The sequence below is a fragment of the Hermetia illucens genome, chromosome 3 (genome assembly GCF_905115235.1).
Source record: "Hermetia illucens chromosome 3, iHerIll2.2.curated.20191125, whole genome shotgun sequence".
Classification (NCBI taxonomy): domain Eukaryota; kingdom Metazoa; phylum Arthropoda; class Insecta; order Diptera; family Stratiomyidae; genus Hermetia; species Hermetia illucens.
The window spans coordinates 16622966-16649290 of record NC_051851.1 but is presented as its reverse complement, the minus strand read 5'-3'; the positions used below and the strand labels follow the sequence as shown (position 1 = coordinate 16649290).

At 45.0% G+C, this 26325-nt stretch overlaps 2 protein-coding genes across 2 annotated transcripts; both read left to right on the top strand.

Moving 5' to 3' along the window:
• Window positions 1-15046: 15046 nt before the first annotated feature.
• On the top strand, window positions 15047-21705 carry LOC119650874 (probable cytochrome P450 9f2). Its single transcript, XM_038054040.1, has 3 exons — window positions 15047-15384; window positions 15469-15918; window positions 21633-21705. The coding sequence occupies exons 1-3, from the start codon at window positions 15161-15163 to the stop codon at window positions 21703-21705; spliced, it is 747 nt and encodes a 248-aa protein (XP_037909968.1). The 5' UTR covers window positions 15047-15160.
• Window positions 21706-21735: 30 nt separating this feature from the next.
• On the top strand, window positions 21736-22640 carry LOC119651736 (cytochrome P450 9b2-like). The gene is made up of 2 exons (XM_038055463.1): window positions 21736-22397; window positions 22450-22640. The coding sequence occupies exons 1-2, from the start codon at window positions 21851-21853 to the stop codon at window positions 22620-22622; spliced, it is 720 nt and encodes a 239-aa protein (XP_037911391.1). The 5' UTR covers window positions 21736-21850; the 3' UTR covers window positions 22623-22640.
• The last annotated feature ends 3685 nt before the right edge of the window (window positions 22641-26325 follow it).

Genomic DNA, 26325 nt, shown 5'->3' with positions numbered 1-26325 from the left:
GGACATCCTCCAAAATAGTGGCTGGATGATGTCAAGGAAGGGGGGAACCTTAGGGGTCACGTCTCATTGAAAATCGGAGAAACAATGATTGTGGCTGTGATCCGTCGTGGATTTCTCCCCCTCGATCACGGCACTCGGGTCCGGAGACTAACGGCTTCATGCCTGCGGTCAAGCCGTTTTTTTTATTTTCTAGGTTTAGCTTAAATTCCCTTGTTCGTTGAATTATTTTTAGATCCATCCATCCATCGAAGCGCTCAAAGGACCCCCACATTCCCGAGCCTGACTAGCACAGAAGCATGCAAGAACATGTCAACCGAGCACTTTGATGGAGCATGAGTATTTGCGAGTAGACCTTCACGGTCACTTAGCCAATTTCTTTTAGATTTTGGGAAAGCTCTTCACTCTAGGTCGTCTTCGACCACTCATGATGGTAATTTGACCACCCTAATTCACTATAGTTCATTACAAGTTGTAAGTATACCGGTGGCCTTCGGTTTAATTATAGGTAAAGTTGCTTGAATGTTGGCGAAAAATTGCACTTTCACTCGTGATGTTGCCAAAAAGACATCCTCACACTCTTTGTATGAATGTTCCTGTCCTTCAGAACATCAACAGAGGAGTTTTCGACCAATCTGCTGGAATACGAACTTAGAGACTTGCGAGCTTCTACATGGGCAAGTTCATTTAATCGGTGCCCCACATGAGCCAGGCACCAGAGAATTTTCAGTAACTTAAAACGGGAGGGGGGGGGGGGGGGTCAGAAGCCAGGGCATGTATTTAGCCCACTAGGTAGTGTGGTCGCGAAGTTCGTTTGAGTAATTTACAAGTTTGGAGTGAGTTTGATCCCCCCTCCCATCATGAAAGCAACCTTGATGGCCTGAAGGACAGCACAAAGTTCAGCTGCTAAAGCGTGAGACCTGGGTCCCGTCTGGACCATGCCGCACCATCACACCTGAAGGAAGTATCCAACGCCAGGACCAGAAAACCGCTAGATTTAAGGCCATCGGCCAACCTATCACAGGCAGCCGCCATAAGGGCCCTGTCACAGGTTCCTCCCAAATCATAAGAGATCTGAATCTTATTTGAGAAGTCGTTTGACCACCAAAAGGGCCTTCTGAAACGGAGCGGGGGCCCTCTAGCCAAAGCAAAAGTCTGCTGCAAGGGGGTGGTACTGGTCAGCCCCAGGCACCTTCTCAAAATACAAGTAAATACAGACAATAAGGACTTCCGACAAATTGTCGAATAGTACTTCGTACTGGTGAGCAAGCACAGGGTGGGGAGTTGGGTTCGGAGACACGGAGGAGTAGACGGGTCTTGGTTCGTAAACCATTGACATGTTGATAGAACAGTGAGACAGAAAACACGGTGTCAGTTACATTGATTGTCGAAGCAGGCGGGCTGTCCTGAAACTCTCTCGTGAATTGGTGCCCAATGCTGATACCTTATCTTCTTAGGCCAGAAAGAAGAATTGATGAGTAAGTCAAATTTTTAAGGAAAAGTGACTTTGAAAGTAGCTAACATTCGGTCGGGATTGCTGTCGATTGTCAGAGTGTAGAGCAGTGACGGGAAGTGGAACGTCTTCGGCAACAGGAACCCTGTCAGAGAGTCTGGGTTCTGTATTCCGGTTCATGACCTGCTGAGGAGGCTGCGAATATTGTCTGCAAGGCGCGCGGGAGCGAGAGAGGATCAGAGTCTCGGTATTCTGTAAATAATTGCGTAGAGTCGCTGGATCAGAAATGCAGAGCCAGCGGAACTCCAGCAATGGCTTTTGAGTGGAGATGTTCGGAGGCAACTCGACCGCGGAGGAGGGGCTACGATACCAATGAAGAAGGCTCAACGGAAAGACACCGAAAAAGAGGAGGCTTTCCACTATAAACATAAAATTGGTTACTGGTTTGACCGCAAATTTGTGCACGTGATTCAAATTCGTCCAACTTGACCCAAATCGACCGATTCGTCCGTACTTTTCAAACCTTTTCTACATAATCACCAAATATTAGTCTAGAAATGTAACTCACTTGTAATCTTTATATTTCATATAAAACCGTTTGAACAAATCAAACATAGATTCCTGACGGAAAATCCTCGACTTCATATTACCGAAGAAAATCACAGGATTATCGTACGGAACACCCTTCTCTTTGAAGAAGTCATAAGTCGCGGTCAACCATCTATAAGAAGCCAAAAGTCCCACACCAAAAAGCAGCGACCACTGGAACCACAAAACCGATAGAATTGATTGAATCATGTTCACCAAAAAGCCCCGAAATTTCAAGAATTATTTATAGGTTCAAATTGAAACACTAAAACTTCTCAAAGTTTTCAAGAACGTTCTAGAGCGGTAACTAGCTATCTAGCACGCCAACTATCATTCTGCAATGCAACACCAAACACAGCAGAGCGCAGCAGAATACACTAGGCACAACCTTTACAAACGACGTGAATCGTTTAAATATTATATTTTATAGGGTTTTGTTCATGTGTTTATTGACATTGTGGCATACGGAGTGGGTGATCATGGAGATGATAAAACGGCCACAAAGACCAGGAACCTTCTGAAAAAGCCTAAATGCCCATATTTCGCTTAGGACTTTCGAATGATGTATAGGTTGGGGGGTCTAGGTGGCAGGAAAATGGGCGTAAAGTGGCAGAATCTTTTGAAAAACTTTAAACGCCGTATCTCGCTTAATATTGAGAATTTCGTGAAAAGGACCTTAACTGTGATCACTAGATCACAAATTAAGCTCCCTCCCTATATACCATTTTGAAGCTCAAAACCTCTACCAGCAGTAGTGATCACAAATTAAACTCCTTTTTGCGAAATTCTCAATATTAAGGGAGATATAAACGTTTAAAGTTTTTCCGAAGATTCGTCGATATTTCGGAAAATTTCCGGCACCCAGACCCCCCAACCTATATACCATTTTGAAGCTCAGAACCTCTACCAACAGCAGTGATCACAAATTAAGCTCCTTTAAGGGCACTGTTATATTCCGTCGACACCTGCTTGCACGCCTCTCTGCTATTCAGGCGCGACAAAGTGGAAGGGGGAGGGGAGATCTTTTGAAAACTCCAGCCTGTCATGTTTCATCTTTCAAAACTTGAGATGTCGTTAAACCAATTGATGGGTCCGCAGCGGAACCAGAAAACCAAACAAACGCACGAACCTACAGGAAGATAATACGCAATCGAAAGCTAGGAGATGAAACAAAAAAAAATAACGGCTCGATTGCCCGCCCGATGCCGTAAGACTCCGGACCCTAGAGCCGCAATCAAAGATCAACGGCGGATCACATCCTAAATCAATGCTTCTCCTGTCCCAGATATCCATGAAGCATACCCTTTGCGGTTCATAACCTGGCTTGGTATAAGATTGGCGCATGCCCCTTTAACATATTTGACAATGAACTGAAGTCCTTAAGTTAGAGGGGTCTTTCATCGACGTTGCTCCGAATATACCTCAATACCTCGTTCGATTGAGAACAGGCCTCCAAATGATATGCTAATTTCATCGTCTATAACTTCCTGGCAATTTTTGTTTTCTTCAGCCTGAGTCCCGTTCACAAGCGGAGTCAGCCCATCGTTATCGGTCTCGCCATTTGGCTCTATTAAATGCCTGTTCTGGATGCAATCTCGAGCATATCAAGCCACCGTTGTTTCGGCCTGCCTTTTAGTCACTTACCATCGACTTCGATGTTCAGACCAATCTTGGCAAGTAAATTCTCGTTAGCGCGAATTGTATGACCACGATCGGTGCAAGCCCATAACGATCGCGCATATCCTCATTTCGGATGTGATCAAAAGGTGTCACACCATTAGTCCAACGAAACATCTTCGTCTCCAATACCGTAAGACGCCGGGAAACATCCACACTTTCTGCTTCAAAACCGCTTTCCGATCCACCGCTTAGATGCATCAAGACCCTGCTTCCGTTCATCGTGAAACTCAATGTCACCCAAAAATGGCGCGTTTCCAACTTTCCTCGAAATTCAGGTGAGAAACCTCAAATACACCACGAATGGCAAATTTTCCAACGTTGAAGATTCATTATCCGGACTTCTCACCCAACCGTTACGAGCAAATTTAAAATCAAAATCCTTCTCCCTCTTCAGTTGTTTTTCCCTTCTCTTCTAATTCCTAACTCACAAAAAGACGATATTTCTCCAACAGCGACCCTAAACCAACTCCTCCAGCCCCTTGACTCGCCGATACACCTTCTCAAATACTCAATGTCTCGCCGGCCTAAACCTTAAAACCAAAATTTCTAGCTTGCTTCGACAACAACAAATGCTGAACTTGAATATTTTTTGGTTGCCCCGTGTTTCAAAGATTGTTTTTTGATTAGGGACAACTCCATTGTTTTCATTTGCAGATATCAACATTTCGAGAGCCAATTGCTCTCTCCGGCAGTACTTACAATCTGATATCTGCAAATAAAAACAATAAAGTTGCAACTAACCGAAAAACTATCTTTTCATTTCATTGGAAAGCTGCCTCGAGTTCTGTACCGAGGCGTACCGCCCCGAATCGACCTCATTACAAAAACAAACCCCATCAGAATCCACAACATCGCTGCATTCGCACGCAGAACATTTCACTGTAGCCAGAAATTAACGTTAGAAATGCATTTAATTACATGCATCACGAGGCATAGTCCTAAAAGAAACAAAAAGGTTAGCGATCGCTTTCGAAATATTGATCATCATCATCATCAACGGCGCAACAACCGGTATCCGGTCTAGGCCTGCCTTAATAAGGAACTCCAGACATCCTGGTTTTGCGCCGAGGTCCACCAATTCGATATCCCTAAAAGCTGTCTGGCGTCCTGATCGCCATCGCTCCATCTTAGGCAGGATCTTCCTCGTCTTCTTTTTCTACCATAGATATTGCCCTTATAGACTTTCCGGGTGGGATCATCCTCATCCATACGGATTAAGTGATCCGCCCACCGTAACCTATTGAGCCGGATTTTATCCACAACCGGACGGTCATGGTATCGCTCATAGATTTCGTCATTGTGTAGGCTACGGAATCGTCCATCCTCATGTAGGGGGCCAAAAATTATTCGGAGGATTCTTCTCTCGAACGCGACCAAGAGTTCGCAATTTTTCTTGCTAAGAACCCAAGTCTCCGAGGAATACATGAGGACTGGCAAGATCATTGTCTTATACAGTAAGAGCTTTGACCCTATGATGAGACGTTTCGAGCGGAACAGTCTTTGTAAGCTGAAATAGGCTCTGTTGGCTGACAACAACCGTGCACGGATTTCATCATCGTAGCTGTTATCGGTTGTGATTTTCGACCCTAGATAGGAGAAATTGACAACGGTCTCAAAGTTGTATTCTCCTATCCTTATTCTTCTTCGTGTTTGTGTTTGACCAGTACGGTTTGATGTTGTTGGTTGATTCGTCTTCGGTGCTGACGTTGCCACCATATATTTTGTCTTGCCTTCATTGATGTGCAGCCCAAGATCTCGCGCCGCCTGCTCGATCTGGACGAAGGCAGTTTGTACGTCTCGGGTGGTTCTTCCCATGATGTCGATATCGTCAGCATAGGCCAGTAGTTGGGTGGACTTGAAGAGGATCGTACCTCTTGCATTTACCTCGGCATCACGGATCACTTTCTCGAGGGCCAGGTTAAAGAGGACGCATGATAGCGCATCCCCTTGTCGTAGACCGTTGTTGATGTCGAATGGTCTTGAGAAATATTGATAAACCACTTAATCCTCGATAAAGCATCAGCGACCGGAAGGGTCCTGGATATCTGTGGTAAGCTGTCCAATATAATCTCTGTAGATAGCGATGATGTGGTGATTTTGGTTCTCTCTTTATGAAAAAGCGCCTGTTTGGGATCCATAAGGAAAATTAACTTCCTTGTTTCAACCATATGAAGAAAGTGTTCTATAACATGTGTCTAGCCCGTAGTTTGCGGCAGTCTACTCCGTATTTGAGTTCTGTCCGACTAAGTTTCACCGAGAAGAAACCCACTGGTTCTTAGCTGATCGATAGTTAGAGAACTGCTTCTTATGCAAAATCATATCCATCGCAGAAGAAGGCCAATAGTGCGTTGACTTTCAGATCCATAAGCAGCGTAGGCACCCCCAATGTCTTTTTGGAAGTTTCAAAAATTGCGGCGAATTCACAGCTCCAATTGGCTAGTCAATTTCTTTGAATTGCGTTGAACAGTGCATGTACACCTGCTGCTATGGATATAAGTCTCCTGTAAGAAAAAGATACACAAGATTCTTCTAAGCTGCTTCATGTTGGTTGGCTTGCTTCACTTTGGCTTCATAGAAGTGTGGCTAGACCAACCTAATAAAGCAGTCGCCTCTGTGGAAAGAGCTGTCCATGTGGTCTAATGCATCGCCAAAGCGAGTGATGCGTCCGTGCCTAGGAGGCGCTCATTCCCCAGTCGAAGACCAAACTACTGGTGGACTACTGAACTGGCCTGTCACTGAGCAAGAAGAGGGTTTGTACTTCTGCCTAAGGCCGGTAAATATCCAGGTGAACCAACCTTCTACAGACCTATATGTGTTTTAGACACCGTGGGGAAGCTATTTACAAGAACGTAGGGTCTGATATGACATCGGTGATGTACCCCAGAAGTACGTTGTCTCTGCAGGTGTCTCACAGGGCTCCGTACAGGGCCCACTGTTGTGGAACATTATGTACAACGATGTTCTTAATCTTCCGATTCCAGATGAAGCCACTGTGGTGGGTTACGGTGACGATATGGCACTGTTTGTAGTTGCAAAGGATCTCGAAGATGCTGAGTTATACTCATGCGAGCGATCAGTGGTGTTCAGGTTTGGTTAGGGAGTTCTGGTCTGACGCATGCGGAACAAAAAAACCGGAGGCAGTCCTCATCACCGACGCAAAAGAAATTATGTAAGTTATTATTCAAATTAGGAATCATACCATCACTTCAAAGCCTGTCGGATCATCACTTGTAAAAGTTCAATCAAATACTTGGTAGTGATGATTGACGGGAAACTCAGTCTTAAGCAGCACGTGCAGTATGCTTGCGACAAAGCATCCACGGCAAGTGTGGCCCTGGCATGGATGATGCGGAAAGGGTCGATGGACACACAGGCTCATCCCTGCCATCAAGGAGTGGTTGGAAAGCCAGCGCGGTGAGATTTATTATAATCTTACCCAGTTTCTTACGTGGCTTGGAGGATATTGCCAGTACCTATACAGGTTTAAACTGGATATCTCACCCGATTGCCTAAACTTCGATGGAGTCCCAGATGACTCAAAGTACGTATTCTCCCGCCCCCCAAAAAAAAGACAAAATACCCCTTTTCTGGTGCTGGTGACGAATGTTGGCGTGTTCCCTACATTATGTATTTATAACTTATTGCTAAGGATGAATTCAAGAAGGTACTTCTTCGATTGGTGTCGCTGCTTCTCCAGATCTCATGGTGTTTGAGGAGAAGAGTATATGTTCACCTGTCTAACGACTAATTACGACTACCTATCGAGTTAGTCCCCGGTTTCCAGTGAGACTTGAACAGCTACAAAATCTGCAACCAGAAACTCTGAAAAACATACAGATTTTAAATTCCGTTTGAAAATGATGCAAGCTCTTGATTTTTTTTCAGAAGAATCCCTGACTATCTGCGTGCTTCCTCTCTGCAGACGACGAATGTGCCCCCGATACACCTAGGATTCCAATTTTATCCTTCGAACTGGCCCTTGCAATTACTGCAGATGTAGCTTTTGCATGGTGAAGGTTTACTTAGCTCCATTAGTGCTTGCAGGTTTTCCTCAATGTCAGAGTGCATCATTCTCCGGTAGTTCGCTATCCGATCTATGCCCTAGAAGGAATAGAATTGTATAATTTTCTACTCCCTATGGCCCTGTGATTCGTTCGGGGGCTCAGTGGGCTTTTCATATGTCTTCGGAAGCACAGGTATGCTGCCAAATCTGTGATTTATGAAGCAGTTACGACTTTTCATTGGCTTCACGGATGGGTCGTCTATTCTTAATTGTCAATATTAAGGGAGATATAAGCGTTTAAAGTTTTTCCCAAGATTCGTCGAAATTTCGGAAAATTTCCGGCACCCACACCCCCCAACCTATATACCATTTTGAAACCCAGAACCTCTATCAACAGTAGTGATCACAAATTAAGCTCCTTTTTGCGAAATTCTCAATATTCTTCTTTTTATTCAGCCTTTGTTCCGTTCACAAGCGGAGTCGGCTCGTCGTGATCGGTTTCGCCATTTGGCGCAATGGATCTGGGTGCAATCACAAGGCTTTCAAATCCCCATCTAGCGTATCAAGCCACCGTTGATTAGGTCTGCCTTTGGGTCGTTTACCATCGACTTCAGACCAATCTTGGCAAGTGAATTCTCGTTGGCACGAACTGCGTGACCATACCATCGAAGACGCCTCTCTCGCAACTTTTCCACGATCGATGCAACCCCATGACGATCGCGGATATCCTCATTTCAGATGGGATCTAAACATGTAACGCCACTAGTCCAACGTAGCATCTTCGTCTCCATTACCGCAAGGCGCCGTTTATTCTCTTTTATAGTCGGCCAACACTCGGAACCATAGAGAGCGACTGGATGGACGACATTGCGGTAAATTTTAGATATCGTTTATACGTCGATCACAAAGAACACCAGTTGTGGAACGCCACTTCATCCAGGTTGCGTTAATGCGTGAAGCAATTTCATAACGCAGTTCTCCATTGCCTGATAGCGTTGACCCGAGGTATTTAAATCGCTCAGTTCTGGGCAGATCACTGTTTAAATTCAATCTGAGACCGTGTTGCATGAGGCGATCATTCCATTTTTGAACATGTTGCTCGGAATCTTTTTTGCTATCAGATGCTAAGAAAACAACATCTGCATAAAGCAGTGTGTAGGGCGCTGGACGTTGGATATCCCGTGTGACGGTGTCCATAACAACAACAGAGAGGAGTGGTGAAAGGGCGTTGTCGTAAAGCATACCAGATGAGTTCGTGTGGTACACGGTCAAACGCTTTCTCTAGATCCAGAAAGGCAATGTAAAGAGGGCGATGCTTCTCACGGTGTTTCTCCATGAGTCACCGTGCAGCGTGCATTGCGTCAGTAGTTCCGCAGTTCTTGACAAATCCGGCTTGATTCATGGTTATTTCAACGATTTCGCGAATACGGTTGTCAAGAATGCGTTCAAAAATCTTCATGGTATGGGAAAGTAACCGGCTCGGACGGTAATTTGAACATTCTGCTGGGCTACCTTTCTTTTTCGATATTGGAGCAGTGATACTTTCTTGCCAGTCAGATGGTATTCTTCCTTCTGAATAAACCGGTTAAAAAATTCACTGAGCCACAGTATTGGGTCCCAGCTCTTCGCTTTCCAGAGCTCAGATGCGATGTCGTCAGGTCCTGTTGCTTCCCCCGATTTCATTTGTTTTATTGCCTCCTCGACTTCAGTTGCGCTGACTGGTGGAACTGCTCCAAATGTCGGCAATGATTGTGGAAGTGGAGGATGAGTAAATTCTTCAGTTGAAATCTGCTCGAAGTATTCTCGCCATCTATCCGTTGCGGCTCGACGGTTGGTAAGCAAAGTACCGTTCTTGTCATTAACACAACAGAAGTGTTCGATATCCTGTGTGCGGTCATCACGGCTTTTAGCAAGTCGATACAGATCTCTCTCGCCATCCCGAGTGTCCAGTTTATCGTAAAGATTTTTTAAATGGTTCGCTCGGGTGACAGCGACCGCTTTCTTTGCTTCCCTGTTGGCATTCTTATAAATTTGCCAATTAGTAGGTGTTTTATCGTCGAGAAATTTGTGGTAGAGGCGTTTCTTTTCACAGACCTTCATTTCAACATCATCATTCCAAAGCCAAGTATCTCGGTTGATGTACCGCTTACCCGACTTGGTGACCCGGAGGATTGCAGAGGCTGCTTTGTGGATCGTGTCTTTCATTTGGTTCCATGATTCTTCCACATTCGCAGTGGTCGGCGATCGTATGAGTGAGACCGTTTCTTCTTTCTTCTCACTAAATCGCCACCATGTAATGCGCCGCGGGCCAGTGCGTTCCTCACGCTGTTTTATCGGTGGCTTGATTCGCAGGACGGCAATCAACGGCCAATGTTGAGGTACGATGGTCTCATAGGGAACGACTTTGCAATCAGTGACAGTGGTAAAATATTGGCGTCTTATGAGAATATAGTCGATTTGCGTTTTACTGTTCCCACTATAAAATATAGGAAGATTAGACAATCCTTTGATGAACCATGTATTCATAAGTACAAGGTCATGGGTGTCCGCAAAATCGATTATACGCTCGCCACCCTCATTGCGCGCTCCGAACCCCTTTCACCCATGGCACCTGTTACCGTCTGCCTTTTCACCCACATGACCACTAAGGTCGTCGGCAATGATGATCAGTAGGCACGTGACAAGTCTTTTCATCGAGAAGTTGCCAGAAGGCATCTTTCTCGGCATCAGGTCGACCTGTCTGTGGTGCATATGCGGTAAAGAAGTGAATAGTGCCATCAGCTGATATAATGGTGAGCTTCATCAGCCGATCATCAAATCGTTCGACTTCTTTAATGGCATCACGGAAACCCTCTGAGATGGCAATGCCAACACCATATTCAGTGTGTGCGTTACCAAAATAGAGAAGTTTGTAACCATTTTTACCGCGTTCGCGTTCAATGTCGCAGCTTTTGGCACCATCGGGTTTCTTGCAGAGCGCATATATCAATGCGCCTTTTCCGAAGGGCTCTTGCGAGTTCCTCCGTCTTTCCAGTTAGGGTACCAACATTTAGCGTGCAGACACGTATTTGTTTTGTTCGTTGTGTGCAGACTAACTTGCTTACGTCCTGACGCCATCCATGCGTCAAGAATCCTTGCCCATTTCTCGACAGGACCGGGGCCCGTCCTGCCGCTTCAACTGAGGTGGACGCCCTAGCATTTCTCCAAGGCTTCTGACTCAATCCGATCGGCATGTTTGTAACGGCATTGTATGCATTTTCTTGGTCGACCTGTCGCGGGGCCTGTCACCAAGAGAGATCAGGTAGGATTTAGCAATATTAAGGGAGATATGAGCGTTTAAAGTTTTTCCCAAGATTCGTCGAAATTTCAGAAAATTTTCGGCACCCAGACCCCCCAACCTATACACCATTTTGAAGCTCAGAACCTCTACCAACAGTAGTGAATCACAAATTAAGCTCCTTTTTAGGTCCAGGTGGTGGGAAGGTCAAAGGTGGTCAAAGGGTAGTATAGGTCCCAGGGTGAAACGTGGATTGGTACCCACGATGGAGCATAAAACCTGGGAAATGCCTGCTGAACCAACACCAACAGCTCTACTACCAAACCCTATCTCCACCTCCACGTGGTGACCGCTGGGAGCTCTTTCTTGACGAAAAGCTGCAGACTGAGAAGGATGAAGGCGAGTCTCCCGCGCCTAAAAATGGGACAAATTGTACCAACTGGTCCTCCAGGTTGGGGGTTGGGTAGGGCTGACAACCTTACACGGAAAACAACTTGTTACGAAGCCACAACAGGAGCCTCGGACAGGACGGATTTTAAAACGACGGACCCGGCAACGAACACGGAATAACGATTTGCGCGTTTTCTCATGGAACGTGCGCTCCCTGTACAGAGATGAAGCTGACGAGCAGCTAGCCGATACCCTGTCCCAATATAGGACTGATATAACAGCGTTGCAAGAGATGCGATGGACAGGGACCGGTTTCCTGGAGAAGAGCCACTACACCATATATTATAGCGGTCATCCAGTAAATCACATGCTCGGAGTAGGTTTCTTAGTCAGCCAAAAAATGAAACCTACTGTTATCGGCTTTGAAAACATAAGCGAACGGCTATGCACTCTGCGCTTGCAAGGCAAGTTTAGAAATATAAGCCTCATAAACGTTCACGCCCCTACAGAGGAGACTGCAGAGTCGGAGAAGGATACCTTCTACGAGGCAGTAGAACGAACCCTCGAAGCCTGTCCCAGATATGATATCAAAATCATACTTGGGGATTTTAACAGCCAAGTAGGGAAGGAGCACGTATTCAGGCGATACATTGGCTCCCATAGCTTACACGAAAAAACAAATGATAACGGACTGCGGACTATTCAATTAGCAGGGTCACACGAAATGGTTGTTGGAAGTACCTGGTTTGCGCGGAAAGCGGTCCACAAACATACGTGGGCCTCTCCAGACGGGACCACTTTCAACCAAATTAACCACGTGTTGATCGAACGCCGCCACCTCTCAGCCTTGATGAATGTCAGAACATATAGGGGGGCCAATATAGACTCGGATCACTATCTCGTTGGCATGGTGCTCCGAGCTCGAATAACAATACCACCTAGAATCCCCTCTGACAATCAGGTGAGAGTGAACACTGAAGCCATCCACAACACAACCCTCCGCGACACCTATAAGAGGGAAATGGATGCCGCAATAACCGCAGTCAACAGAGGACCTGGAGATGAAGCATCAACAAATGATCTTCACAATCACCTGAAGAACGTTATCATGGATACGGCCACAAACATACTTGGCCCCAGCCGCAAAAGGAGTCGGAATGGCTGGTTTGACGATGAATGTAAGCTAGCAACGGAACGGAAGAATGCCGCATACCGAGTAATGTTGCATTCTCAAAGAACGCGGGCACGCGCAGAGACTTATCACGAACTTCGTCGAGCGGAGAAGCGACTTCGCAGACGGAAAAAGGAAGCCTGGGAGAACCAACAAGTCTGTGAACTAGAAAAGTACAGGGAGCAACCGCACTAGGCGCGGAAGTTTTACCAACAAGTCAGCAGGATGAAACCTTATACACCTCGATGCTTATCCTGCCGAGACAAAGAGGAAATCTGATTTCCGACAGAATGGGATTATTAGAGCGATGGGTTGAGTACTTTGATGAGCTACTGAACAACCAGAACATCGGCGAGTTGGAGGTTCCGCCAACTGAAGACGACGGACAAATACTGCCACCACCAAGTTTAGGAGAAACAGCCCGTGCAATTCATCGGCGAAAAAACCATAAGTCGCCAGGAGCCGATGGAATTACAGCCGAATTGGTTAAATATGGAGGCGACCAGTTACACCAAGTGGTTCATCAACCTGTGCTAAAGGTATGGGACAGCGAATCAATGCCTGACGATTGGCAACGAGGCATTATCTGTCTCATACATAAAAAGGGAGATATCACACAGTGCAGCAATTATAGAGGTATCACGTTGCTGAGTACCATCTATAAGATATTCTCCACTATCTTGCTAGGCCGGATAGCCCCATACGCTCAGAACATCATTGGCCCATACCAAAGAGGCTTCACTTCAGGCAAATCAGCGACAGATCAGATTTTCTCTGTGCGGCAAGCGATGGAAAAACTGTTGGAATATGGACAACAGTTGCACCATCTGTTCATCGACTCTAAAGCCGCCTATGATAGCATAGCCAGGGTAAAACTTTACAGGGCCATGAGAGAATTCGGTATCCCGACGAAATTAATAAGACTGACTAGGCTGACCCTGACCAATGTGCGAGGCCAGATAAAAGCAGCAGGATCACTCTCAAGACCATTCGACATCAACAACGGTCTATGACAAGGGCCTATCATGCGTCCTCTTTAACCTGGCCCTCGAGAAAGTGAGCGGTGATGTCGAGGTAAATACAAGAGGTACGATCCTCTTCAAGTCCACCCAACTACTGGCCTATGCTGACGATATCGACATCATGGGAAGAACCACCCGAGATGTACAAACTGCCTTCATCCAGATCGAGCAGGCGGTAATTGGCCAGAGATCTTGGGCTGCACATCAATGAAGGCAAGACAAAATATATGGTGGCAACGTCAGCACCGAAGACGAATCAACCAACAACATCAAACCGCACTGGTCAAACACAAAAACAAAGAAGAATAAGGATAGGAGAATACAACTTTGAGACCGTTGACAATTTCTCCTATCTAGGGTCGAAAATCACAACCGATAACAACTACGATGGTGAAATCCGCGCACGGTTGTTGTCAGCCAACAGAGCCTATTTCAGCTTACAAAGACTGTTCCGCTCGAAACGTCCCACCATAGGGTCAAAGCTCTTACTGTACAAGACTATGATCTTGCCAGTCCTCATGTATTCCTCGGAAACTTGGGTTCTTAGCAAGAAAAATTGCGAACTCTTGGCCGCGTTCGAGAGAAGAATCCTCCGAAGAATTTTTGGCCCCCTACATGAGGATGGACGATTCCGTAGCCTACACAATGACAAAATCTATGAGCGATACCATGACCGTCCGGATGTGGATAAAATCCGGCTCAATAAGTTACGGTGGGCGGGTCACTTAATCCGTATGGATGAGGATGATCCCACCCGGAAAGTCTATAAGGGCAATATCTATGGTAGAAAAAGAAGACGAGGCAGACCCTGCCTAAGATGGAGCGATGGCGTGGGTCAGGACGCCAGACAGCTTTTAAGGATATCGAATTGGTGGACCTCGGCGCAAAACGGGGATGTCTGGAGTTCCTTATTAAGGCAGGCCTAGACCGGATACCGGTTGTTGCGCCGTTGATGATGATGGTGGGAAGATGGGCGTAAAGTGGCGGAATCTTTTGAAAAACTTTAAACGTCCGTATCTCGCTTAATAATGAGAATTTCGAGAAAAGGAGTTTAATTCGTGATCACTAGTGTAGAGGAGAATTAGACCTTTCGAATGATGTATAGGTGGGGGGGTCTAGGTAGTGGGATGATAGGCGGAAAGTGATAAATCTTTTGAAAGCCGTATCTTATTTTGTTCTTGCGTTTCTAACTTGGCACGTTTCTTATTGAGACTTTACAAATTCGCCTGATATATCTGGATTCTCGTGGAAGGCCAACGCACTTAGGAATAAATTTTTATATATACTGGGTCCGCAAACTTCAACATTGCTTCTCGCGAACAGCATTATTGTCTTTCATCACATCACATCACTTTCCTCCTCCGAACTGTTTCCATTAATTTATTGATAGTGGAATATACTTGATAGTGTCATTTGTGAACCGACTTTAGCTTAGTAGCCGAAGGTAACCCGCAGATATGCCAGATGATTGGCAAGTACTACCAAAACAAACCTTATCAAATAGCTAAGATAAGTGAGTGATAAGTTTCAGTCGAAGTTAGATTTTTGAGCCAAGTGATGGAGCGACGTTACACGTGAAATGTATTTATTTAAATGTTTCGTTCCTAACTGGTTTGTGGTCCTTTTAGTTGCTTGTTACGGTCTATATAGGTGGGCTGTTGCGAAACATGATCACTTTCTCAAACGGGGAATTGATCATGACAAGCCATTGCCGTTCTTTGGAACTTTTAAGAATCTGTATCTGCGCGCCGACAGTCATTTCGGGGTTGTAATGAAGCAGTATGAAAAGTATAAGCATAAAAGGTGATTGTTGTTAATTATCAGATATTAGATAGTGTTTATTAAAAAAGTTGTAGTATATTCACTAAATTTTTCTTAATGGTGTAGTTACTTTGGGATATACGAACATCGAAATCCTATACTAGTAGTAAGCGACCCATCACTCATACGACAAATCACTGTCACCGACTTTGATCACTTCATGAACCATGGTGATATGTTCAACAGCACTACAATCCAGGATCTGACTTTTGCCATGCCCAAGGATAACAAATGGAAAAGTTTAAGGACTAAACTGCTGCCATGCTTCCGATCAGAGAATCTACGTTTTATGTTTTATCTGATCGAAGAGTGCTCCCTGTTAGCTATATACAATCTGAAAAACGAGACTGAATCTAGCTCAATCATTGAAATCAATATCTTTAATTTTTTTTGCGCGGTTCTTCATAGATGCATTAGCAGCCACCACGTTTGGAATGAGGCCGAATTCTGTTTCATTCAAGGAGAATATGTTTTTCAACCAAATTCTTGGAGCAATAGATATAAATCCTATGCTTTACGTTATTCACTTGAAATAGTAGGCTGACATTTGTAGAGAACGGACGTGTCTACAAATTGATATTATTAATAAAAATAATTTAAAATTGAAATTAAATTAACTTTTATCAAGAATATAAAAAGATATTTATATTACTTAATTAATAATACATAATTTAAAACTTAATCGAAACTAATTTACATTTGAGTTATTATCTAAGTTACTTTTCCTTAAAAAGTTTTGAGAAAACATTCGTTTTTTTTGGCTTGGCGGGAATGAGCGGTGAGCCGCCGGCGGGTGGCGGACCAGACCGGCCCCCCACCATAAGGTCTAGGGGCACTCGGATCGGTCGTGGAGTCCGCAACGAGGAGGATCCAGACTTGAAAATAGCCAAAGTGAAGATAGCCAATCTTGAAAGGAGAAATGGCGAGCTGGCGAAGACGCTCGAAGATTTCAAAAAGCAAATGACAACATTGATAAAAAAAAATGAAAAGTTGACAGAGCAGCTAATGGCTGGGGAGGCGGGCCCGCCGTCTCCAAAGGTAGCCAGAAAAAAGGTTAAGCTATCTTCGACTACTTTTGCAATCATGGAAGAACCGGGCTGCCTTGAGGGCGAACAAGTTCTCGATGGCGAATCTGTCCGTATGGAGGACATAGAAAGCAGTAAAGCAGACGATACGAGAGTCGGCGACAACGATGGCGAGGGAAATGTCCCAGAAGAGGATGCTAACCAGGCAAGTTGCAATAGTGAAGATGGAAAATTGGGTGAGTTTTTGGTCTATGTTTCCAAAAAATTAAAGAAAAAAAACAAAACTCAAGAAAAAATGTTAAATAATGTTAAAAATAATGCAAGTACCAGTGAAAATTTAAAAAATAATGCAAGTACGAGTGAAAATTTAAAAAATGGTCCGACTGGGGATACAATTAGCACCCGAAATAAAGAAAAGGGGGAAAGGGTGCCCCCCATTAATGTTTATAAATTAGGTGGTAGAGATTTAGCCACTCTACTTAATAGGAGCGCGGGGCTCTCAAATTTTGTTATTAAAAAGACGGGGGCCGAGAGAGCCCAAGTCAAATGCAATAAAATTGCAGATTATAAAAAAGCACGGGAGATCCTCGAGCGAGTGAAGGCTCCTCACTTCACTTACACTCCAAAGGAAGAGAAGGTGCAAACCTTCCTTCTGAAAGGCTTGGATGCGGAGGAAGAGCCCGACGAGGTGCTCAAAATGCTCCGGGAGACGGGAACTGAGGTTAAGTTCCTCTCAGTGTCACGGTTTAGTACGAGGAGGTCCGTTTTGGAAAAACAAATCCTGCCGCACTTCCTCGTGCAGATAAGCCCGGAGAGCCGGGGAAGCGATCTGATCGGCATCAGGTCGCTTAATTACCAGGCCATTCGTTTTGAGCGCCTGCTAAGGGGCGAAATAGTCCAGTGTCGAAGATGCCAGCGCTATGGTCACTCGGCAGTGAACTGTCAAATGACCTTACGATGTGTAAAGTGCGGGAAAGACCATACCGCAGCTGAATGTTCGCTGACTGAAGCAGATGGCAGGGAAAAAACTTTCTGTGTTAACTGCGGAAGCGGAGGGCATCCGGCTTCGTACCGTGGATGTCCTGCATACCGCAATGTTAAGGTCACAAGGCAGCAAGCACCGAGATCGGCCCAAAAAACGAAGGTGTCAGCGGCGTTGGATGGTACCGTCCCTTCGGCACCAATCGTCTCGGGGATCCCATTTGCAGAAGTAGTTCGACAGGGGGGAGCTAAGAAGCCCCAACAAGATGCAAGTGGCGGGATGAACACTATCCTCAATAAAATACTAACCATGTGTGAAAACATGCAGCATACGCTACACGTACACAATACAAAAATAAATAGCATAACAGAATATTTACACAAACAGCATGCCCGCTGCTAGGTCTGCAGTCACAGCGGTACCACTGGATGGTCTCCGGATCATCGCGATTAATGTGAATTCCATCGTAGGAATCCATCGAAGAGCGGAGCTCCTTGATTTCGCTGCCAGACAACAGCCTGACATAGTCTTGATTTCAGAAACCCACCTCAATCCGAGGCATTCGATAACATTCAAGGATTTTGAATTCGTGAGGAACGATAGACGAAATTGTGATGGGGGAGGTGGTACCGGAATACTTGTGGGTCGCCATTATCGTTTCAGGCATATTAATAGGCCTGAATTTGAAACCTTTGAGTGTATCGAAGTCTCATGTATTCTTTTTTCACTGCCTAGAGGAGGGAATTTATACATTCTGTCAGTCTATGCAGTGGGAAACAACCGAGCCAAGTTCAGGGAGGAATTCCATTCTCTGTTTACGATACTCGAACTGAATAGGCTGCATAATTACTATATTATAGCTGGCGACTTGAATGCTAAGCATACCTCGTGGCTAAACGCCACAAACAATCCCAGAGGGGTATTCCTCAAATCTTGGATAGAGCAATACCAGATAGAGTATAAATGCGAATTATATGGGTCAGAGAGTCCAACCTGGCCCAGGGCAAATTCCTATCTGGATTTGTGCATTGCTGACGCGCGCTTGAACTTTAATTTTAGGAATCCTCAACGGAAACTACAGACTCTTCCTTACGATAGCGATCATAACGCTATTCTTATTGAAGTTCTGTTTGATGGACGAAGAGTTCGCCTTCTGCCGATGGACAGTGGTGTCCACAGGCTGAACTTTAAACAAACAAATTGGAAGAAATTCCAAGAGAGGTTTATTCGGGGATATCGAGAGGAATGCCCACCTCTTGATGGGGAAAACGATAGTACAATTGCACCAGGTGACAGGAACTTGAGCAACGAGGAAATACTTCAGTATCTTCTCAAGCTGGAGAACTTAACGCTGGAAACAATTGAACAAGTCGTCCCTAAAATTAAACCTCGCAATAATATGGAAGGATATGAAACTGCAGCCATAAAACGGTTGAAAAAAGTGAAAAGCCTTCTGCTCACTCGCGTCAACAAAATCTATCGGAGATATGGGGACTATCATCATCCCATATTGGTTGAGTTCAAATCACTTCTAAAGATCGCGCGGGATCTTATCCGTCAACATTACGTAAATGAAGTGAACTCCCAGTGGCGGGAGAAGTTAAAGGGTATTTCACCAAGCGATCCAGATTCCATGTTTACTAAGATAAATACGTTATTCCGGAAGAAGTCACGAATAACTGTGCCGAGAATTAAAGTCGGTGGCAGCGAGATACAACACCTTATTGACTCAGGTATAGACACGAATAGTGTAACTGCTGATGCGCAAGGCAATTACATCGTGATGGATGATGCTCTGAAACTCGAACTTATAGGGGAGCACTTTGAATCGGTGCATCGGCCCAGAACGGACTTAGAGCCAACGCAACTTTCGGAAATTGTAGAACGAGATGTCCACAATTTCAAATATAGCCTGAACGGCACCACAGTTCTCCAATTTAGCTCTGCGTTGCAGGCTGATCTCATACCGAGTGATAATCTGCTTGATTACTTTGTCTCATGTGTTGAGTTAACTTCCATATTCAGAAGAGTGAACAATAAGAGATCATCCGGTATGGATGGCATTCCCAACGTGGTCCTCAGGCATTTACCAGATATTGCCATTCGTAATTATTGCATTTTGTTCAATAATTTACTGAACAATTCCTTCTTTCCAGGACAATGGAAGAAAGCCCGAGTATTCCCGATTTTAAAGAGAGGGAAGGATTCATCCAGCCCTCAAAGCTACCGCCCAATCAGTTTGCTGCCTAACATCAGCAAGGTGTTTGAGGTTTTGGTATTGAAAGCCTTGAACGGGCATATCAAGAAGAAGGAATTATTGCCGAACGCGCAATTCGGATTTCGATCTGGACATTCGACAATACATGCAATAACGAAGGTAACGTCTGATATTTGCTGGCGGATTAACAATGGTGAGTGCGTAGGCGCTTGCCTTATAGACATGGAGAAAGCCTTTGATACCGTCTGGTTGGATGGACTGATTTTCAGGCTCCTGAAGAATGAGTTTCCCAGTCACCTCGTAGCGATGATGTGTAGTATGCTGTATGGCAAGTGCTTTGTTATTACGGACGGAAATCTCACTACTAACAGAGAATTTCATGTTCTGAATGGATTACAGCAAGGGACAGTGACTGCGCCTACACTTTTTGCGGTATTTGCCGGCGAATTGCTCAATTCTTTCGATTTTAATAAATCTCCTAAAAGGTCGTTGGTTGCCTTTGCTGACGATCTGATAGCCTACACGGCGCACAAGAAGGTAACTGAGGTGCAAGTTGAACTTCAGAAGATGTTCAATGATATTAAGTTCTTCACGAACAGTTGGCGGATGAAAATCAATGCGCAAAAGTGTGAAACGATTCTGTTTCGAAATTCCTTGGCGTATGCCAGTAGGAACTTGAAAAGGAATTGGAGAGATTTCCACATTGTCGCGAACGAGGATAGTTCAGAGCGCATTCCTCATAAGAAGTGCGTTAGATACCTGGGTGTGCGTCTTGACGAGCGTCTCCAATTTAACGAGCACGTTAAAGTCGCGCTAGAAAGCGCTCGCAAGGCATTCATGTCTCTTCGAAGACTCTTTTATGCTCCACATCTTAGCCGGAAGGTTAAGATTATTTGCTATCTTACTTTGGTTAGACCGGTGCTTACCTACGGGTGTGCTATCTGGTTTAATTTGAGTGCTAGCCAAATGGAGAAAATAAGGATCTTTGAACGGAAATGTCTGCGTGCTTGCACGGGGCTTAATAGGACTGCTTCGTCAAACTATGAGCACTATGTAACTAATGAAGTGATGTATGCAGCTGCTGCTGTGCCAAGAATCGATACAGTTATCGTCAGATTGATTCGGAATCATATAGTGCGATCTGCTTCGCATGGTGAAAACCCTTGGGTTTCGCAGCCGTTCTACCCAAATGATGGGTATTTCGAGAAAACTCTCACGACAGGCTTCATTCCTCCCGAAGCGTTCGTGTATCTTGACAGGAATGGTCTAATTCTTGATTCTGCCGGTGATCCGGTTATGTATCATATACATAGGCGGGCCACGGACAAAAGGATAGAATACCCCCCGAATTTGACAGTGGGGGCTCCGGGATTCGACTGGAGATACTCCAGAGCGAGAGCAATTGACATTAAGCGGGATGAAAAAGAGAAATCTTGGTACTGGTGGCTGCGGGATGCCGGTTAGCGGTGGCCGTGCTCAGTCCTGCCATTTGTTTCTTGGTGGGGCTTTGTAAATATGTATACATTGAACGGGTGTTGATTTTGTTTCCAGTTGTAGCTTATAAATACATACGTTATTATTCTTTGTTTTGTTTTTTGTTTGTTTTTTTTTTTTTTGTATGGATGTTATTTTAAAAAAAAGAAAAAATGTGTAATATAAAATATATAATTATGATAGTTTTAAGAACAATAATTTAAGTTAAAAGTATTTTTTATTACTTTTATTATTACTTTTATATTTCTTTATTTGCCACTAAGGCCAAGTGAATTCTGTCGGGTTTTTGACCATTTCCCGACAACTTATTGTAAAATTAGATTTTCATTTCTTACTGTTTCTCTTCTCTGTCTGTAAATCGTTATTCAAAAATTTTGAGAGCCCACAATGGCCATTAGATTTAAGTTATTTTTGTTATTTTAAAAGATTGTTTTTTATTGTTCATTTTTCCAATCCATATACTATTGTTACCTATTTGTTAAAAATAAAAAATGATTTTTAAAAACAAAAAACGTTATTCACTTTTTATATGGAAATTTCCCAGGAATCATGAGGGTGAGTTTGAAAATTGCCTCCTTCTGTAAGTTTTAATTTAACTTTTACTTGCAGTTCCTGAAAGTACCTTTAATTAGCAATGACTTCATCACATATTTCAAATCCCTTATCAAGGAAATCATAGATTATCGGCGGAAAAATGACATAAGGCATTTTGATATTGTTCATATACTAATGGAGGGAGAGGATAATGATAAATCGGAAGGAGGCGAAAGATCAAATCAAAGTGATTCGTTGACCGATGATGAAATAGTAGTGCAATGCATGATCATCTTAATGGATGGTCTGATAAAGTCCTCCGTTGTAGCGACTGGCGCTGTTCTGGAAATTGCAAATAATCCTGGAGTTCAAGCCAAACTACTTAAGGAAATCGATACAATCAGTGGGAGAGTTAGTGATAAGTCAATATCTTACGATACCCTCAGGGAAATGGACTATCTAGATATGATCATCTATGAAGCACTTCGAAAGTGGTCAGTAGAACACATTCTCGACAGGATATGTACAAAACCATACACCCTCTATGACAAAACCACCGGGCATTCGGTGAACCTCGAACCAGGCGAAACAATATGCATACCGATTGCTGCCTTCCATCGAGATCCAAACTATTTTCCTGATCCCGAGAGGTTCTACCCTGAGAGATTCAGTGAAGAAAAACGGGGCTTCATTCGACCGTATACCTTCTTGCCTTTTGGTATTGGGCCGAGAAATTGCATTGGTAAATCTACTCCTCCACCTAAAATTAAAATAATAATTTGTTCGTTTTTAAGGTGCAAAGCTTGCTCTAATGCAAATGAAAGCAGCGATGGTAAGTCTATTTTCCGAGTTCACGGTTGAACCTTTATCACCGAAAACTGCCAAGCTTGTGGCTGATAGTACAGTTTTTTTTCTGCAACCAGAAAATGGCCCCACTGTTCGTTTAATCTGTAGAAAAACTAAGTAAAATAAAATTTAATTTTGAGTGTTCAGCAAATTTTCAGTTCATTCCAACCAACCCATGATTAGACCCACGTACTCGAGGAGGGCGATCAGACCCGAGTCTGCAAGGGACTCATCTGAAGTGGCTTCGGCCACGAAACCTTACCAGAGGTTATCTGGTACCATGGGAACCAGGACGGCCCTCTGAGAGCATATGCTCTAGGAGAATTCCTGGAGGATATATTCTCGACCCGGTTATTTGCGGTTGGCCCCCTAGTGGGAGTTTCATGGTGGTTGTGGTTATGCCTACATCGCAGGCAGAGCTCCTCAGAGCTCAAGCGTGGAGTTGCGCTGTACAACTTGGGTGCCGTACCCCTTAGTTGCGGCAGAGGTGTTAGACAGGCCTCGCATCCACTGGTATGAATGCTGAGCCTGCACTCAGTGTAACCGCTGTGCTTGCATGGCGGGGCTCTGATTGTGGTCCCAAAATCAATCCGTGTCCGAACAGGACTGCGGGATTATACCTTCACGGCAGGTGCTCACGCAGACTGCGATGGGTACTGTGGTGCGACCTTCTACGCCAAGTGCTTGGGTATTCCCTCTGCGGTTATAGACATTCGGGCTAAATTTTCCCCTAACGTTACCTATCGTTGTAACGCCTGCTGCGGTACCACGCTATCGGATGCAATTCAGCTGCTGCATCAACACACGGCGACTTTGTCGTCGATTCAACTTGCAGTTTCAAAATCGCCGACAATTCTGCCTCCGCAAGCTGCTGCTTTATCGAGCACCAGCGTAGTCTCAGTTCCTGAGATGCCGCTGACTGGCTCTGCTCATACCTCGCCGGCGACTGCCGCCAACAAAACTGGCGCCATACCTAAGTCGCCCCGGTCGTCTAATTCTAATTCTCTGCCTCCATCTGCCTCGCTCTATTCCAGTGTGTCCATAAAAGATGGTATCAACCCGATGACGTCCGCTAGCCTACTGAAAAATCCTCCATCCGAGGGACAAGTTCCCTACGCAACATCGGATGCGCTGCGAAGTTCTGACGTTTATAATACAGTCGCTACATTAGCACCACCGCACGCTTCCTCCTGTGTATCATCGACGCCCGCCACCGCTGAACCGCAGGCCCTTCCGACCTCATGTCGTCCGAGCGGCCCCCAATTGAACGTCGCCTCGCCACCGAAACAGCTGTTCGTGTCAAGGCTAGCGTACTCCACTACGCCCGACGAAATTCTGGCCTATATCAGAAGCAAAAGCAACTCAACTTTGTCACCTCTTTCCTGTGTGAAGCTGACGAAGGATGGCTCTCCTGACCGAGTGATAGCTTCCTTCAAAGTGACATATCCCCATGACTTCGATGCTATCGTCCAATCCTGCTTTTGGCCACAGGGGGTCTTCGTTAAGCCTTATCAGAGGTCTAAGATTCGCGAAAATTTCCGGCCGGCCGCCTGCCTCGCCGAACTTAAATGATTCCAATAACTATACGCTATTTTATCAAAATGTAAGGGGTCTAAGGACCAAGCTGTCGGAATTCAAACTGTCTGCCTTAGCATTCCAACATCATGTCATCTGCATTTCTGAAACCTGGCTGGATGACAGGATTTTAGATTCTGAGCTCCTCGAAGGTTACTCTGTCTTTCGTTGTGACAGAGACTGCGTTGCGCTTGGCAAGACAACTGGCGGAGGTGCCCTAATAGCTGTTAAGTCCCCTCTCCGTGTCGAAATCATCTTTTCCTCCTCCTCCTCCTCCTACGATTCCGTTACCATACGTGTCCTTCCGCCAAACGTATGTCCCTTTATCATATCGTGTGTACATTTTCCCTGCCTAAGTCCGCCTTCTCTGTACGAGGATTTCTTCGACAGATTATCAGAGGCCCTAACCGTTTTGTTTCCCTCACTTCCTTTCATCCTCTGTGGTGACTTTAATCTTCCTATGCTCTCCTGGCCCGTTACTCCTGGCCTTCCCTCCCTCCCTAATAACTCGACCCACCCTTCCCTTCCTCTATCCACTTTCATGTACACCTGTGGGGCCCTCCAATTTAACCTCTCTAGAAATCACTTAGATCGTACTCTTGACCTTGTCCTCTCTAACCTTCCTGTACGTTATCTTTTCCAATCCCTTCATGCTCCGTCTTACGTTGCCCCTGACGCCCATCATCCTGCTCTCGAGTTCGATGTTCAGATATCCCGACTCCACTCTCCTGTCGCTCGCAAGCCTACCAAGTTCAACTTTCGTAAGGCGAACTTCGAAGGTCTGAACTCAGCCCTGGCGTCAATCAACTGGGACCCCCTGCTCTCTCCATTTACATGTGACCAAGCACTCAACACTTTCTATACCATTTTATCGGATCTTCTTCCTTGTTACGTTCCCTCCTCTCCTAAGTGCTTACGCTCTTACCCCGTCTGGTTCACCACTGAAATTCACAAAAAACTACGTCAAAAACAGACTGCGAGAAAGAAGTTCCTGTCTTCTAGAAACGTTGCTGACTTAGTTTTTTTCAAATCCCTTCGTTCCTCTGTCAAATCTTTAATACGTAAGTCCAGACACGAATATTTGTCCAGCGTGGAAGACTCATTAAAGCGCGGAAATTTGAAACCTTTCTGGTCCCACATTCGCAACTCCCGCTGCCCTGCCCAGTTATCCCCTCCGTCCATTAAATTCTCTGGCTTCTCAGCTAACTCCCCCCAACAATCTTGTGATTTACTCTGCCACTACTTTTCGTCAGTCTATGTTCCTCCCCCTTCCTCCGAATCCCTCCCGATAGTAGATGTAGCCTGCCACGCATCGCCTACCATTCCCCTACTTACCCCTATCCTTGTCGAATACCTCATTGGCGAACTTGATGCCAAGGTCGGACCTGGCCACGATGGTTTTCCAAACCTCTTTTTGCTTAAAACTGGTAAGTCCATCTCCCTTCCCCTATCTGTTATTTTCAACAAAAGCCTTGAAGAGAATCATTTTCCCAGCTTGTGGAAAGAGGCTCTCATTATCCCCATTCACAAAAGTGGCGATCGTTCGCTTGCCGAGAATTACCGTCCCATTTCCCTCCTCTCCTTCTGTTCCAAAATCCTGGAAAGATATGTCAGCGACTGGTTGTTCGCCCACTTTGGCCACATAGTGAAAGAACAGCACGGCTTCGTTAAACGTAGGTCCACTGCCTCCAACCTGCTTGACTTTACCAACTTTGTCGCCAAATGTCTAAACTCACGGCAAGAAGTGCATACCATTTACACTGACTTCGCGAAAGCCTTCGACACTGTAGATCACAAGATACTTCTATCCAAACTCTCGTCCCTAAACGTTCCCATACCACTTGTTTTATGGCTTGCCTCTTACCTTTCCAACCGATCCTGCCGCGTCTCTTTTGACGGCTGTACTTCCCGCTCCTTCTCCCCCTCTTCTGGCGTCCCACAGGGGTTTATTCTGGGTCCTTTGCTATTTTTATTCTTTATTAACGACCTTCCTCCCCTCCTTACTTGTCCCTGTTTGCTCTATGCAGACGGCCTTAAGCTGTTTTCCGCTATATCGTCGCCTATAGACTGTGTTTCCCTTCAGAATAACCTGGACATTCTGGTTCGTTGGTGCTCGACCAATGGTTTAGCGCTAAACGTCAGAAAGTGTCACTCTATGTGCTACTCCCTAAAATCCTCACCCACTTCTTTCTCCTACTCGCTTGACGGACATTCCTTATCCTGCTTAAATTCCACTCAAGACCTCGGAG

Bases quoted from the DNA above. Each gene is read 5' to 3' on its own strand.
- LOC119650874 (XM_038054040.1), top strand. From the start codon at position 15,161: ATGTATTTATTTAAATGTTTCGTTCCTAACTGGTTTGTGGTCCTTTTA. The intron at 15,385-15,468 runs GTGATTGTTGTT...TTAATGGTGTAG, and splicing joins GAAAAGTATAAGCATAAAAG to TTACTTTGGGATATACGAAC. The intron at 15,919-21,632 runs ACGTTATTCACT...TAAAAACAAAAA, and splicing joins AGATATAAATCCTATGCTTT to ACGTTATTCACTTTTTATAT.
- LOC119651736 (XM_038055463.1), top strand. From the start codon at position 21,851: ATGGAGGGAGAGGATAATGATAAATCGGAAGGAGGCGAAAGATCAAAT. The intron at 22,398-22,449 runs GTAAATCTACTC...TTCGTTTTTAAG, and splicing joins TGGGCCGAGAAATTGCATTG to GTGCAAAGCTTGCTCTAATG.